The 16136-nt window shown below is 40.0% G+C and overlaps 1 protein-coding gene across 2 annotated transcripts in view; it reads left to right on the top strand.

The window, feature by feature from the left end:
* LRP5 (LDL receptor related protein 5) overlaps window positions 1-16136 on the top strand; it is a 250104-nt gene that overhangs the window by 191401 nt on the left and 42567 nt on the right. For both annotated transcript variants that reach the window (XM_048852536.2, XM_048852537.2), the window contains exons 8-13: window positions 914-1130; window positions 4155-4444; window positions 6226-6452; window positions 7348-7532; window positions 11467-11790; window positions 13688-13890. In XM_048852536.2, the coding sequence (XP_048708493.1) occupies window positions 914-1130; window positions 4155-4444; window positions 6226-6452; window positions 7348-7532; window positions 11467-11790; window positions 13688-13890 (1446 nt within the window). The remainder of the gene's footprint in view (window positions 1-913; window positions 1131-4154; window positions 4445-6225; window positions 6453-7347; window positions 7533-11466; window positions 11791-13687; window positions 13891-16136) is intronic.

The raw sequence follows: 16136 nt of genomic DNA, 5'->3' as shown, positions 1-16136 counted from the left end.
AATACACACTGAATGGATATAAAGAATGAATTACACTGGGGGTGGCTACTTCAGACCAGGAGTGACATTCATGGGATTTACATTGCTTATACTGTGTCAGTTCAGAGGGTAAATGGAAAATGACTACTTTCAGGCTTGTCAATCTGAAATTTGCTCTTTGAACTAAATCCATTTACTTTTTATTTTTAAATTGGGATTTGTCAAAAAATGTTTGTCACAATGATTTTCTGACCAATAATGCCGTTTCAGTGAGACTGGAATTTTTCACCAAGTTGTGTACATTTCTGAGAGATTTTGTTTAGAAAAAAATGGGGGAAAAATTCAAAAATGTTGAAACATCCCATTTGGATACTTTCAGAATGGAAAGTTTCAATTTTCAGTTTGAAATTACTTTTGTTTTTTAAATTTACTATATATATATATATAATAAATGAAACAATTCAAATTTATCTAAATAAAATGTTCCAATTGACCCAAAATGAATTTTTTTCAGAATTTGAGTTAAGAAAAATAATGGAATTTTGGCTTTTCTTCCCAATTTGGGATGAATTTTTGTTCATTTTTTTGAAATCACAAAAGTGTTTGCAGAATGGAAATCCATTTTCTGACAAGCTCTGTGTATAGGTAACATAGCAGACGTAGACTGCATGGCTGCCTCCTCACCTTAAATGTTATGCGGTAGAAGTGTTGTTCCTTCTTTGTCTAGAGATGCTAGCACTTCATTTGTGTTACACCATTTCCTAAATACATTCATACAGAGCATGAGTTTTTTGTTTCCAGAGGGAGGTGGTCTCTAGATAGGCTTGCTGGAGTGGCAAAAACACCTTCAAGTCAAAGTATGATCAGATTTGTTTCAACTACAACTACTCTGTTAGAAGTAATGGTTTTTCCTCTCCTCTTATCTGCCCCACAGGTAATAAATGTTGATGGAACAATGAGAAAAACTCTACTAGAAGATAAACTTCCTCATATATTTGGGTTTACTTTGCTGGGGGACTACATCTACTGGACAGACTGGCAGAGACGAAGCATTGAAAGAGTTCACAAAATAAGAGCAAGCAGGGATATCATCATAGATCAGTTGCCAGACCTAATGGGCCTCAAAGCAGCAAGTGTGACCAAAGTGTTCGGTAAGCATGAGCAACGTGAAATGGAATTGAGATACTTTCCGGAGGGTTTTGCTTTTGTTAAACAATAACCTTCACCCCTTTTGACAGGAATAATCATATTCTAATGCTGTTTAAAGGGAAACTACCATTTTTTGCTAAGCTAGCGCAGTGAAAGTATCACGAGAACAGTCTGCTTTCGTGACAATTGCCATCAAAAAACTACCATGTATGAAAATACACCCAGTAATTCCTTCTGAAATTGCAGATTAATGCAATAAGCAAAATGGAAGCAGTTTTCTTGCTCTACTATTCTTAAACAATAGGCAACTATTCATCCCCTGTGTCAGTGAGGAGGCAAAGTTTTGTAGCCTATTACAGCAGTTCAGTGAAGTGACGGACATCTGTTAAACATCTTTTCCATGCTTTTTTCTCTGTAATGGTCAACCGAGGGCATATCCTGCCAGAAGCTGGGAGTGACATGACAAGGCGTGCGTGATTTCCTCGGCTTGTATGCAGAATTCCTCAAAATGCTGTAGTCCCTGCTGCTGTGTCTTCCTAACCTCGTGGTGGCAGTAAACATAAATCCTTTGCAGAGCTTCTGTCGCGTGTTGTGGTCTGCGGCAGGGATTTAATTTCCATACCTGTCGGAGGAGGAATTGTCTGCTCGCTCATATACTCTTGCTAGTGGGGGCGGGGAGCTGGTGAGGAGAGCCAAATCAAGTACTACCACTAAGCCCCTACCAGTTTTCCCTCGCTAAGCTCCTGTCTTCCCCAATTCTTACACCTGCACCCCTATACAGCTTGGCATCCCCTGTACATGTCCCTTACTGTCCCCTCTGGTCACAGTAGGATCTCTTCCACTGGGTCCCCTCTTGCTTCCCGTCCGTGTCTGTGACAGACTGTGTACAAGTGTCTGTCACACTGTTAACTGCCTTTATCCACTGTAATCTGTACATACGACTAGAAAGGCACAAAGCTGCTCTGTGCAGCAGACCTGTGAGGCAGAATAAGAGGTGGGAATCTTGCAAGTAGGCAGTTTATCTCATACGGCCTGAGAACTGGGAAAGCAGGATGTACACACTAGTCCTTGTGACCTCTGAGCCCCAGAAGAGAGGATGAGCCACCTGCCAATTGCTGAGAAAGGGCAGAGGAAAGGCCCAGCCAGGACTCCAGTGGTCCTGTGGGATTCTCTTGCTTGGGGAGGCAGAGAAAAAGTTGTGGGCTTGTGAGATCACTGTGAAGATCACTTTTGGGAGCACACTAAATTTAAAACCCTGTTTCCTTTGGGGGACATACTTTTTTTCCCCAAAGTCACCCTGTTTTTCCAGCACAAACATCTGATGAATTTCAGACTGAGTCCCCCAAGATAGGACAATATTCTGTACTGGGTTCAGCTGGAGAATAACTAAGGAACTTGTTCTGTGGCTTGCAGTCAGAACAAGGCCACCTGAACTCAGAGAGGCACTTAAATCTAGACCCAAGCATGGCACTAAAAAAGAAATTGAACAATGCCACATTTAACAGCAGCTGGGATCTCTACCCTGATCCCACTCTCAGTTCATCTTAGAAGAGCTTCAGTGTAGGAATAGTAGGAACTGGTTTGTGTAGGAACTGGTTTCAGGCCCTAGAGTGGTGGCTTTGAAACCTGCAAGGTGCTGAGCATGTCCTGTGAGTTGCCAAGCAGCCTGAACTCTTACTGACTTCATTAGCTCTTAGTGGCAGCAACTCATTCACTCCACACATGTATACGCTGTCTGGCACAGTGGAACTCTAAGCTGAGTGAGGAGGCCTTCAGATACTACTGTAGTGGTCAAGGGTACTGAGCACCTTTCAGGAGATGCTCAGCATATAGCAGTATCGTGCCTTCTCATGTACAGATCTCCATACTTTCTGTGAATCAGGTGGGTACCATAATGTCGCTCTCATTTTGTAACATGATATGCTGTGAAATGGGTAATTCCCTAATGCAGCAAATACCATAACACTCCAGTATCAGACAGATACTGCAAATTAAATTTCATGCTAAACTACCCAAGCCCATGAGTGCATGCATAAAGATAATAGATTTATAGAAATATTTTTGTGGTCATTTTACAGTATCACTCTAGTTTGCCCCTGAATATTTACTTTGGTTACATACATCTTTAAAAAAATCATCATACTAGCTTATTTATCAAGGTCACTCACTTTAAATTGCACCTGGAAGGGTGCAAAGTTCTGCAATGAAGCCACACAAAATAACCGTAACAGAAAATATTTGTACATGATGGAGAGCCAGATCATCTGCTGGTGTGAATCAACATAGCTTCACTGAATTCAGTGGAGCTAGGCTGATGTACACCAGCTGAGGGTCAGGTCTGGAATCTTTGTCCCCTATAAAAGAAAACTAAACTTGGACTGGACTGACTTTTGAGACTTAACCATAATAGCAGCGTTTTTAAAATGGCTGTATCTCTGTTTGCAACTGGTGAAGAGGGGCATTCATTTTGTTCTCCACTCCCATCTCTGTCCCCACCCCACCTCCTGCCGACCCATCAGCATTTGTTCATAGGCACTCTGGTTTACTTGACCAACTTACCTGACCTTGACCATCACTTACTTGATGATCTTACTGGAATTATGCTTAATGATGAATCTCAGCAGTTGATTGGATTTAACAGCTGAGAAAAGGAGCTGCAGTTAACTGAGCTCTGTTCTCACCAGTGCATGTCATTGAACTCAAGCACATTTAAAAATTCAACTGAGATGAAGATCCGTTGCCTGGCCAGAAATAAACAGACAAAACAAACACAACTGTCTGTTTTTTAGTACAGGAATGAAATCTGTGGAGAAAAACAGAAGAAAATATTTGGAGAAGTTATCAATATTATAAGAAGACTAATACTAGCCTTTAAATCCTTGGGTTGAGAGGAAAAGATCTGAGTTGATTTTTGGACCCCCTGTTGACATTCACAGCAATACGTTATCTCATAAGTCTGTAAATGCATTGCCTGTCATTCCATCCCAGACAGTTTTATCTTTAATGGACCAATGTCTCCTTTTCAGGAACCAATCCTTGTGCTGAGAATAATGGAGGCTGTAGCCATCTGTGTTTCTTCACACCTCTGGAGACCAGATGTGCTTGTCCCATAGGACTGGAGTTGCTGAGCGACATGAAGACCTGCATCATTCCTGAAGCCTTTCTTGTTTTCACCAGCAGAGCAGCAATTCATAGGATTTCCCTTGAAACCAACAATAATGATGTAGCTATTCCTCTTACTGGTGTCAAAGAGGCATCTGCTCTGGATTTTGATGTGTCTGATAATAGAATCTATTGGACTGATATTAGCTTAAAGGTATTATTAACATTTGAATTCCCTGAATATGAAGCCACAGTATAGTGCCTTTAATCTGACAAAGATCTGTTTGTTATATAATATAGCACATATTATATTGGATGTCTAAATCTTGGGTGCCACATGCATTGAATCCATAAATTAATCTGTTTCAGACATGCTTTCTGCATGCCACATATCATGGTAATTTGAATGCCTAGGTTGGCACTCTACTAAACTTGCTAACCTCCTATTCCCCCCTTTCCCCCCTCCCATTTTGATTTGGAATCCAATCTAGTAAAAGTATTAAAATTTGGCAAGTAAACCTTGGGTCTCTTATCCTTAGCTGTGGCTCCCACTTGCTGCGTTTCAGTGAGGGAGCTTGCAAAGTTTTCATTCTAAAATATATGTCATCAGTGTGTTTTGGCAGCAGTTTGAAATTTGATATGTGACATTTCTCGTTTATATCCCGGTGTAGGCAAAGGAGAGTGTTGTATCATCCATCACTGTTGTTTAATTTTCTTTTACATGAATTTAGCAGTGGTGGAAAATGTCAGATTGATATCACTGGAAAATGAACTCCCCTGTTTAGCTTCTTAACAGGTACACCAGAAACTATGGAAGCTCTTCTGCCAGAGTGCTTCAGCCGTAACAGGGCAGGGATCATGGGGCGAGTTCAGTTTCCACAGCCTCCCTACTGAGACTAACTCAGGTGTCTGTTCAATGCTGGTAGTGGGTTTTGTGAGGTGGACATCTTTCCACGAGGAACTGTGCCAGTGTAATAAATTCATGTGCTCCAGACCACACACACAATTACTAAATAAATCACAATGAACCCGGGGAAATGGAACTAGAGGTCCCTTAGCTGTTAGTAGAATGTTCTACTGCGATCCTTTTTATAGGTCAATCACTAGAAGGCAACATCTTTCCTTCATCCTCTCACTAGCGTGCACATCTACTCTCTCACCTTGAAATGAAAATCATTCCCTTGAGTTCTCCTATCTCCCAGTTTAATTCATTAGCTTTTTCAAGTTGTCATGAAAAATTGGATAGTGAAGTAGATGTCAGCTGTGTAAAGTAGCTACTCAGAATGGATTATGTCCCAAGATGGAGAGCAAAAATTGTATTCTGGCTCCAGACGATATCACTAGATACTGTGTGGTGGCTGTTTTACATGCACATTGTTCTCACTGGTTTCTTGTGTGCTATGTACATATTCCTTGCTGCATGGCCAGCTCTGTTAAGTGTATGTAACTGAAATTTAGGTAGAACCAGCAAACTCACACTCCTCATTAATGCTGAGACAAGCTTTGACTAATACAAGAAAACCAATCAGCTAATTCCCCTTTCTCCAAAGGAAGATACTTTCCTATATAGGTTGAAAACATTGCAAAGAATAAACAGAGAAAAGAATTAGGGCCAAAATTTTAAAAGTGAACAGGTATGCGTGGTGGGAGGATCAATATCCAGGTGCCTATCTTGAGACCTTTTGAAGGGACCTGATACTGAGAGGGTGCATGCTCAGCACTTTCTGAAAATCACCTCCCTTTATGCATCTCAAAGGGGGCACCCAAAATCACTCATCATTTCTGAAAATTCAGGCCTTCTTTATCTTATGAATTAATGTGTTTCCATTATCAGTATAGATTATATAAATATGAATTGCAAATACTTTCAACATTTAATGCTTGGGGATTTACATTTGAATTTTTGTTGAACAATAACCCTCAGAGAATTTTGATCCCCTAATTTGATGTGTGTCCATAAGGTACAGTAATATTTTTCACACGGTTGTTTTCCAGACCATAAGCCGGGCATTCATGAATGGAAGCTCTGTTGAGCATGTGATTGAGTTTGGGTTAGACTATCCTGAGGGAATGGCAGTAGACTGGATGGGAAAGAACCTTTACTGGGCAGATACTGGAACCAATCGAATTGAAGTAGCGCGCCTGGATGGACAGTACAGACAGGTTCTTGTGTGGAAGGATTTGGATAACCCCAGGTCTTTGGCCCTTGATCCTACTAAAGGGTAAGGAGCATTATTTATTGTTTGAGTGTAACAATAATTAATAACACATACTTTTACAGCATACTTTGTATTTCTCTAGCACCATTTCATCAGGGAATCTCAAAGAACTTTATAGCCATTAATGGCTATAATCACCATAGTACCTCTGGGAAATGGATGGGGCTATAAAGCAAAATTTAAAATCCCTGTAAATTAACTTTTTCTGTCTTTATTGTTTCAAAAAGCAAAATTTAACTAATTGGCTGCATACAGGTACATGGGATATTCTAATTTGCAATAAGTGAGAGTCAACTGTAAATTAGAAAAATCAGGGGGTGTATTGTGTAACACATCCCTGTTTTAAAACATGTTGAGTTCACTTCATCGACCACTGAAATCTGAGTACTTATGGGGTGGAATTCAGATGTCAAAGACATTCATACCAAAGGCCAGAAGTAAAGTGGCATTTACTTCTATTCAGTTGTAACTGCTGAGGAATCTAGTTAAGTTGCAACACCTGAATCTGATTAGGACACCAAGCTTAATACCCTTACTGATCTGAAAATTCCACAGTGCCTTTCAGCACCACAGGTGGTCAGGGCCCTCGTTTTCTCTCTCATCTGAAAGAATTAAGCAATTAGTCAAAAGGAGGCATGCAGTGGTAGGAATAGTAGCAGACTTAAGAAGTACTGGGCTTGATCTTGCACAGTCCTGTGCTAAGCACTGTGGCCCTATCCATCAAAGCACACATGCTTAACTTGAACTCAATAAAATAAATATTTATGTATTTAATTTTATTGATTGATAGCATACCAGTTAGCATAGCAGCTAAAGTCTCGGGGGCCCTGGGTACCGAAGCTGGATTTGAATCCATATCATAAACTGGTGCCTGTTTTTCTTCTGTTTTTGATTGCAGGTATATGTACTGGACAGAGTGGGGAGGTAAACCAAGGATCGTTCGGGCATATATGGATGGGACAAACAGCATCACTTTGGTTGATAAAGTGGGACGTGCCAATGATTTAACTATTGACTATGCAGACCAAAGACTATATTGGACTGACCTAGACACAAGTATGATTGAATCATCAAACATGCTAGGTAATCTGCTGTTCTATTCAAAGAAACACACATCATGGTGTTTTGTACAGAACTGTGAGCACCCTGTAAGGGAATTTGGTAGTTTGTTCTTTTAGAGGGTTTAATTAAAAACTGGAGTTTGTTGCCTCCAAACTTACCTTTATTCTTCTTGCATGACAGGCTTACAGCTAAGGGTTAACTCATGGATTTTTTTTCTCCAAGCTATTTAATGCATTTTAGAAGTGGTTGAATTAGACTTAAATTTCTTACCACCATTCTAGTGTGTGCTAATTAATATTTTGGAGAGTAGTAAAGTAAAATGCACATGATGATGAAATTAAACATGCATAAACTTTATTTGCAAGATTAACAAAATTGTGAGGTAAACCTTTAAAGTAATAATACATTAATAAAAAATGAACCAGTCTTTCTAAAACATTTCCCATAGGGTAACAAAGAAACTGCACTTTAAAAATTATAAATTCAGGGAAAGTAAAAGAACAAACTTTCTATTTTTCTGACTAAAATCCTATACCAGAGAGATTAAAATCATCTCTTTCTTCTGTTGCGGGTATTAAATTACCCATGTCTTCTACCAGAGCAAAGAGACAGTCTCAATCTCTTTATTTCTCCAGATTAGGGCAACTGAATCTTTTTGCCTTTGGTCCAGTTTAATTGGCCCCTAATCTGAGAGTCTGCGCACCTAATTCTGTTGCATAATTCCACAACCTTGTCCCCATCCAAGGCAAATTCCAGCCACAGACTGGCACTGCTAGTTCAGAATTCAAACTAAAATACACCTTTACGACCTGCATTCTTGGTTGTTGTAATGATGCTGTACGGTTAGCTAAACATTCTATAGAATTAACCTCCCAACATTTACATGTATTTTCCTATGAGAATTTATTAGAACTTCAAAAGCTTTTCTGCAGTTAAGGCTTATTAAATCTTTACATTAACATTGACAAGCTGGCTAACTGATGAAAGGAGGGAACTGCTAATACTGTATTTAGCACTTTGTGTAGATCTTTACATCTAAAGTGCCTTATAAAGGTTAACAATTACTCAGAAAGCCAAATGAGGTAGACAGAATTATCTCCATGTTTTAGATAAGGACACTGAGACTTGGAGAGGTTAAATGAACTGCCCAATGCTACACAACACATTGATGGCAGTCCGAATTAAAATCCAGGAGTTTGAGTTCCCTGTCCCATGTTCGTTTACATAGACCATGCTATCTTGGTTAAATATAAATTAATACCTCTAGAATTTCTGTATTAAAAGTATGTGGCAAAAGGTAAACCTATCACGGCATTTATGTTAACAACTTTAGAGTCACTGCTGTGACGTTATTGTTGATGAACCAGGAAATTCCATATTAAGCTCTTATTTTCTTGTTTAATTTTCCATGAAAAGCTACACTTTGGAATGAAACTTGTAAAGCTTTATTTTGGTAGTTTGGCGTTTTGGGGACATGAGAAATCTATTTTTCTTCAAGAAAGTTTTAGATGCTTTTTCTGTGCTTAGATCACGCTCAAGCACTGCTTATTTAAGTAATAAAAGTTGTAAGACATGTCATGGGCTTGGACAACAAGGACACGAGCGCCTGGCACATCTTGAAGAAATGTGTTTTAGGAAACCATGTAACTAGCAGCAGTACTTTGACTTTCTACTGCCTCTTTTTTTTCACAATGTACTGAGCTGCAGAACCCCAAATATCCACTCCTGAGCTCATGGGTGCTGAAGATAGAGCTGTGGGGGATACTGCAACACCCCCTGACTTGAAGGGGTTTCCGTCATGTACAGGGCTTACAGTGTGGTTCAATGGCTCACAGCACCCCCACTATAAAAACTGTTCCAGCACCCCTGCTTGAGCTAAACATGTTGAATTTAACATAGCTGCATTTACTTCAATAATCCTGTATGGACACAGGTGAAAACACATGGAAAAGAAAAACTAGAAACCACTTCTAGATCATTAGGATCAGTATCAACCCTGGTTTACGTACATGATGAGCTGTACCCTGGCCGTGATATAGCATTGTCATTGTCAGCTGGCAGTGAGTGCTTGAGCAGCTGTTATAGAGGATGTAAGTAAATGAGCTACAGGGGACGCGGAGAGAAGGAGGGAGAGAAGAAAACCTCTGGAGCATCATAAAATAGCTGTATGATTCTGAAAGACTTTCATAATCCACATCTTTTTCACTGGCTTTCAGTGATTGCAAGTCTTACGTTCATCGCTGTGAAAAGTATATGAGAAATGCCCGACTAAATGTATGTCACTGCTTGAAATTTTTATTAGGGTTATTTCTTCAGCCAAAGTAAATTTTTTTATCAAAAGCTTTCGATAGGATCCCTCATCAGATTGATAAGAAAACTAAATTGCCAGAGGGCAAGAGGCAGATTTTTGGAATGGATTAAAAACTTTTTGTGGTACTGAGGGGAAATTCAATACTCAATGGCTGCTTCTCAGACTGGAATGAGATTAAATCAGCTCTAGTAAATTAAACTGGTGCTAACACTGGGACTAGGGCCAGTTAATACATTGATCACTTTGGAGGAGGAAGTAGAGAGTGAACTGCTGAAGCTGACAATGACACATAGTTAATGACATGTAAGGAGGTAAGCAAGAACTCTAGGTAGAATTTTAGCAAACTCATTGGATAGGGGAAGTGTAACTGGATGAAAGTAAAGTGATAAAACATTGCGTGCAGTATCCAGTGATGCACACTGAGGATTCTAGAAAAGAATCTGGGTGGACAGTGTGGGATGAAGTATGTCTCCCCAGCGCACAGCAGCGGTGGTTAAAGCAGTCTAAAATTTGTGAGCAGGGGGTGTCCTCAGCCTGCTCTCAGACACTACACAGTATGTAAAAACACCCCCTTCTTGGGCTTTTGTTTACTTAACCTGGAACTAGTGAAAAACAACATAAATTTCAACTCCACTAGATCAAATGAAGTTTGTTCATCAGTAACTCTCTGCCTAGGGGAAATAAATTTTAAAAAACTTTTTTTATAGTAAGATGGCTTTTTACTCCCATTTTTAAGCTTTTCTTTCCTCCGCGAGCCTAGGCCAACTCATGAAAAAAAGCAGGGCATTCAAAAGATCTTAGGAGTATATGTGTGGGTGAGGTGGTTTAAACTTCCCACACACTAATCAAAAAGATGATTTTAAACCATGGAGACATTTAGCAGTACATCCTCAGCTGGTGTAAACTGTCTTCGCTTAATTGATTACAGTACTATGGGGTGTTCCATAATGGTTAATCTAGTCTACCTTGGCCAGTACCTGGCGCTCCAAAAGCTGATAAAACCTTCGATTATGAACTTTAGTAATTAAGCAGTGTCATTTGTGGGAGTGTTAGGATTCCTTCCAGATTAATGCAGGAAATCATTTTGAATATCTGCATCTTCTTAAATTGCAATTGTGGGTTTTTTACAACTTAAATCCAACTTCAGAATTCTTCTGGATCAGCTTTATCCCTGAATCCCACAGATTATCTGTACGGCACTTTGGAGCACGTTGCTCACGGTACTTGTTTCATATGTGTTTTAAGTTTTTATTTTTTATCCAGATCAAGTATTTATCTGAGATTAGGGTGTTCTAAAAGCCCTTTCTCACGATCCAGTTTGGGGTGTTAAAGCTCTGACACGAAGTAATATTTCTTAAAATGACAATAGTTCCAATGGTACTACCTCTGAAGTAAAATATTACTTAATAGGAGTAAGGGTATCAGAATTTGGATCTTAGTGGCTACCTCTTCAGAGGAAGATATTGTGTAATTATGAACCCCAAATTCCATGATACTGACCCTTAGCAAATTTCAAAAATAAAAGGAGTTAAAAAATTACATTTTATTCACACAGGATTAAATAACCCTTTTGTCACATTTTTTGCAACTGAGTTTCGGTTACTGCTTATGATTAGTGCTAACAGTATGAAGTTACTTTTTCAGGTCAAGAAAGGGAAATAATAGCAGATGATCTACCTCATCCATTTGGACTAACACAGTACAGTGATTACATCTACTGGACAGACTGGAACCTACACAGTATAGAAAGAGCAGACAAGACCAATGGGAAGAACCGGACACTAATTCAAGGACATCTGGATTTTGTGATGGACATCCTGGTCTTTCACTCTTCGCGCCAGGATGGCTTGAATGACTGCATGCAAAACAATGGGCAGTGTGGACAATTGTGCCTTGCCATACCAAATGGGTATAGATGTGGCTGTGCCTCTCACTATTCCTTGGATCCCAACAGCAGGAACTGCAGTTGTATGTCCTTTTATGTCTTACGATATTCTTAAGCATTTACAGCTCATTGCTGCTTGTGGTGCCTTTTACTATAGAAAGGGAAGGATTCATATACATACATCTCAAGGGTATTGGTTTTAAAGATGACCTGCAAACAGGGAAAAAACGGTTTGTGCCCTTTCTATGGTGCATAATGAAGAGCTGAAAGGTTGGTTGGTTTTTTAAAGCCTTAGAAATAGCAGCACTGTGAAGTCTTTCTTGTTTTGCTGGATGTGTTTCTGGCGTGACTCAGATGTGTACTAGAAGCTTTCCCAGCCTTTAATGGAATGGACGGGTGGGTGTGAGTGACAGTCTAAATAAACGCATCTTTTCTCCCAAGTGTTTTAGTTAAACAAGTGTTAGCAAAAACATTAGGGTTTTAAATCCTCTGGGTAATAATCCCATCCCGTCCCAATTAATCAGGTTTCACTTCCTTTGTGTGTGTGATGTCATGACCCTGCTAGGTATCCAGTGGTCCATGTAGCTCTTTCATTCAAGTCCGAGGTTTCTAATGAAAAACCAAGCAGGAAAAGAAAATGAGCTGTCAACTCCCCCCGCCCCACCAAAAGTACAGAATCATAAAGAAGCAATAAGGGAGTGTCTTGTCACCTTTAACAAGCCAGGGATGATGTGGTGAAGTACCTGCATTTAAGACTCTAGGGCAGGGGTCTCCAAACTAGGGCCTGTGAGTGGGATCCAGCCCAGGGCTTCCATTTGTCCAGCCCTCCAACAGGGGAGAAGCGAACAGCTGAGTAGACATGCCGAGCAGGCAGGGGGAGGGGCAGCTGGCAGCAGCTCACAAGGGTCGTCCGCACAGCTGAGCTGTGGGGAGGGGTGAGTGCCTCTGGGAGCCAGTGTCCCCCCAGAAGGGGAGCCAATTTAGGGGAGAGTCATTGCTGCAGCCAAGCAGGCAGGGACCCCTGACTTAGAGTAAAAATACAAGCCAGATGCTTCATTACATCTCCAATAAATGGAGTAAAGAAGATGGAAATTAACAATTTCATAATGGTTAAATTTTAACTACAGCCCTAATAGAACCAAACAGTCCCAACCAACAGTGGGAACCTGGAGCTTCTCTTACCAAAGTACAGCCAAACTTTCAATCCTTTGTCATTTTCTTCAGTGGAGCAGGCACGCCTAGCAGGCACAGGAAGAAGGGAGCAGGCACGGGGCAGAGCAGACCCAAAAAGGGGAGCCAACTTACAGTACCTGCATCGATTAACTTTTATACCTGATTTAGAATTTAATGCAACACTGACACGGTAGAGTAGTGTTGTTTTTTTAACGATTTTGCATATATTTTGCGTTTGTTTGTATATATTTAATTTCTTTCACAGTCGCTTCAGCCCGTGAAGCCCCTTCAAAAATCTAATATGGCCCGCCTCTCATAAAGTTTGGAGACCCCTGCTCTAGTGTGATTCCTAACTTCACTGTTATTATCCTGACTGCATTATCATGCCATTCACATGTTGCCCGGTGTGTAATTTTGAGTATTCCATGATAGCGAAGGGAAATAATATCTCAATAAGATAGTGTTGGGCTCATCCTCCAAAATGATGAAATTTTGAGCAAAAATGGGACTTAAGATTTAATAGCAAAATATCAACTTGTGATATTCATCCGATGAAGTGAGCTGTAGCTCATGAAAACTTATGCTTAAATAAATTTGTTAATCTCTAAGGTGCCAAAAGTCCTCCTTTTCAACTTGTGAGTAGTTTTCCTTTCTTTGTAATTGTTTTTCACACTTCTAGATTTTTCTCTTCAGTCCTGTAGAATTTTTCCTTTAAATATTTTTTTATATGGTTAATGATTGCGACCAGTGTACTTGGGGGTTATGTTGCATTTTCTTTTCTTATGCATATTGTTGGACTTGTTTCAGCACCCACCAGCTTCTTGCTGTTTAGCCAGAAGTCTGCAATCAGTCGGATGATACCAGATGACCAGCAAAGTCCAGATATCATCCTTCCGGTGCATGGTCTAAGAAATGTCAAGGCCATTGATTATGATCCCTTAGATAAACTGATTTATTGGGTGGATGGACGTCAGAACATTATTAAAAGAGCCAAAGATGATGGTTCCCAGGCAAGTTTATATATATGTGTGTGTGTGTGTGTGTGTATATATATATATATAGTATGTATGTGTGTGTTTAGTGTATTATCTTTTTTAGTATGTATTTTATACTAGAGGTTTTCTAGGCAGCCATCACCTTAAGCCCTGATCCTACAAAAATGCATGTGCTTGTTTAAATTTACTCACTGGGAGTAGTACTTATGGATTTGCAGAATCAGGATCTTAATTTGTATACAAAGAACAATAAGATAATACTGTCAAATATGGCATGTCACCATTTGGCTTATATATTACAAACTACAAACCACAAAACTGTGATAGTTGTACAAAGACAGTCAGAGAAACTCTTAAGCCTGCTACCGCTAGTTTACTCTGTTTATTTCACAGTAATTACACTTTTTAAAATCAATGTTGTACATGACATTTTGGTGAACATAATATCGTTATAAAAGTCTCTGGGACTAAAAACTCAGTCTCAGCCATAAAAACCACATTTGGGCCCTAATTAAGCTTAAAGTTCATCACATACAATCATATAAATGTAGGACTGGAAGGGACCTCAAGAGGTCATCTACTACAGTTCCCTGCACTCATGGCAGGACTAAGTATTATCTCTAGACCATCCTTGACAGGTGTTTGTTTAACCTGCTCTTAAAGATCTCCAATGGTGGAGATTCCACAACTTCCCTGAGCAATTTATTCCAGTGCTTAACTACCCTGACAGGAAGGTTTTCCTAATGTCCAACCTAAACCTCCCTTGCTGCAATTTAAGCCCTTTGCTTCTTGTCCAATCCTCATAGGTTAAGGAGAACATTTTTTCTCCCTCCTCCTTGTAACAACCTTTTATGTACTTGAAAACTGTTATCAAGTCCCCTCTCAGTCTTCTCTTCTCCAGACTAAACAAACTCAGTTTTTTCAATTTTCCCTTATAGGTCATGTTTTCTAGACCTTTAATCATTTTTGTTGCTTTTCTGTGGACCTCCTCCAATTTGTCCACATCTTTCCTGAAATGTGGCACCCAGAACTGGACACAATACTCCAGTTGAGGCCTAATCAGCACGGAGCAGAGCAAAAGAATTACTTCTCGTGACTTGCTTTCAACACTCCTGCTAATACATCCCAGAATGATGCATCTGATGAAGTGAGCTGTAGCTCACGAAAGCTCATGCTCAAATTGGTTAGTCTCTAAGGTGCCACAAGTACTCCTTTTCTTTTTGCGAATACAGACTAACACGGCTGTTACTCTGAAACCCAGAATGATGATTGATATATATTTTGCAACAGTGTTACACTGTTGATTCATATTTAGCTTGTGATCCACTCTGACCCCCAGATCCCTTTCCGCAGTACTCTTTCCTAGGCAGTCATTTCCCATTTTGTATGTGTACAACTGATTGTTCCTTCCTAAATGGAGTACTTTGTATTTGTCCTCATTGAATTTCATCCTGTTTACTTCAGACCATTTCTCCAGTTTGTCCGGATCATTTTGAATTTTAATCCCATCCTCCAAAGCACAATGAACCCCTCCCAGCTTAGTATTGTCCACAAATGGTATAAGTGTACTCTCTATGCCATTATCTAAATCATTGATGAAGATACTGAACAGAATTGGACCCAGAACTGATCCCTGTGGGTTCCCACTCATTATGCCTTTCCAGCTTGACTGTAAACCACTAATTATTATTCTCTGAAAATGATTACCCAACCAGTTATGGACTCACCTTATCGTAGCTCCATCTAGATTGTATTTCCCTAGTTTGTTTATGAGAAGGTCATGCGAGACGCAATCAGAAGCCTTACTAAAGTCAAGATATACCACATCTATTGCTTCTCCTCTATCCACAAGGCTTGGTACGCTGTCAAAGAAAGCCATTAGGTTGGTTTAACATGATTTGTTCTTGACAAATCCATGGTGACTGTTACTGATCACCTTATTATCCTCTAGGTGTTTGCAAACTGATTGCTTAATTATTTGCTCAAAGTTAAGCTCACTGGTCTGTAATTCCCCAGGTTGTCTTTTGTGACAGGGTGCTGGGTGAGAACTGCTGACTCAGCCCTCTGACACGCCAGCTCCCATTAAAGGAAGTAAATTGGAGCTGGCTAGAGAAAACCTGCACCGAATTGGTGAAAGGGAGGCAGCTGCCTGCCCCATTAGCCTGGTGCTGTATCAAAGGCTGGGAGAATGGGAGCCGGGGAAGGCAGTGGAAGCAGAGCGATGGCTCTTCCCTGCTGGGTGCAGACAGTAGAACTCAAGC

This window comes from Caretta caretta, chromosome 6 (genome assembly GCF_965140235.1).
Source record: "Caretta caretta isolate rCarCar2 chromosome 6, rCarCar1.hap1, whole genome shotgun sequence".
Classification (NCBI taxonomy): Eukaryota; Metazoa; Chordata; order Testudines; family Cheloniidae; genus Caretta; species Caretta caretta.
This window is presented reverse-complemented; position numbering and strand designations above follow the sequence as displayed.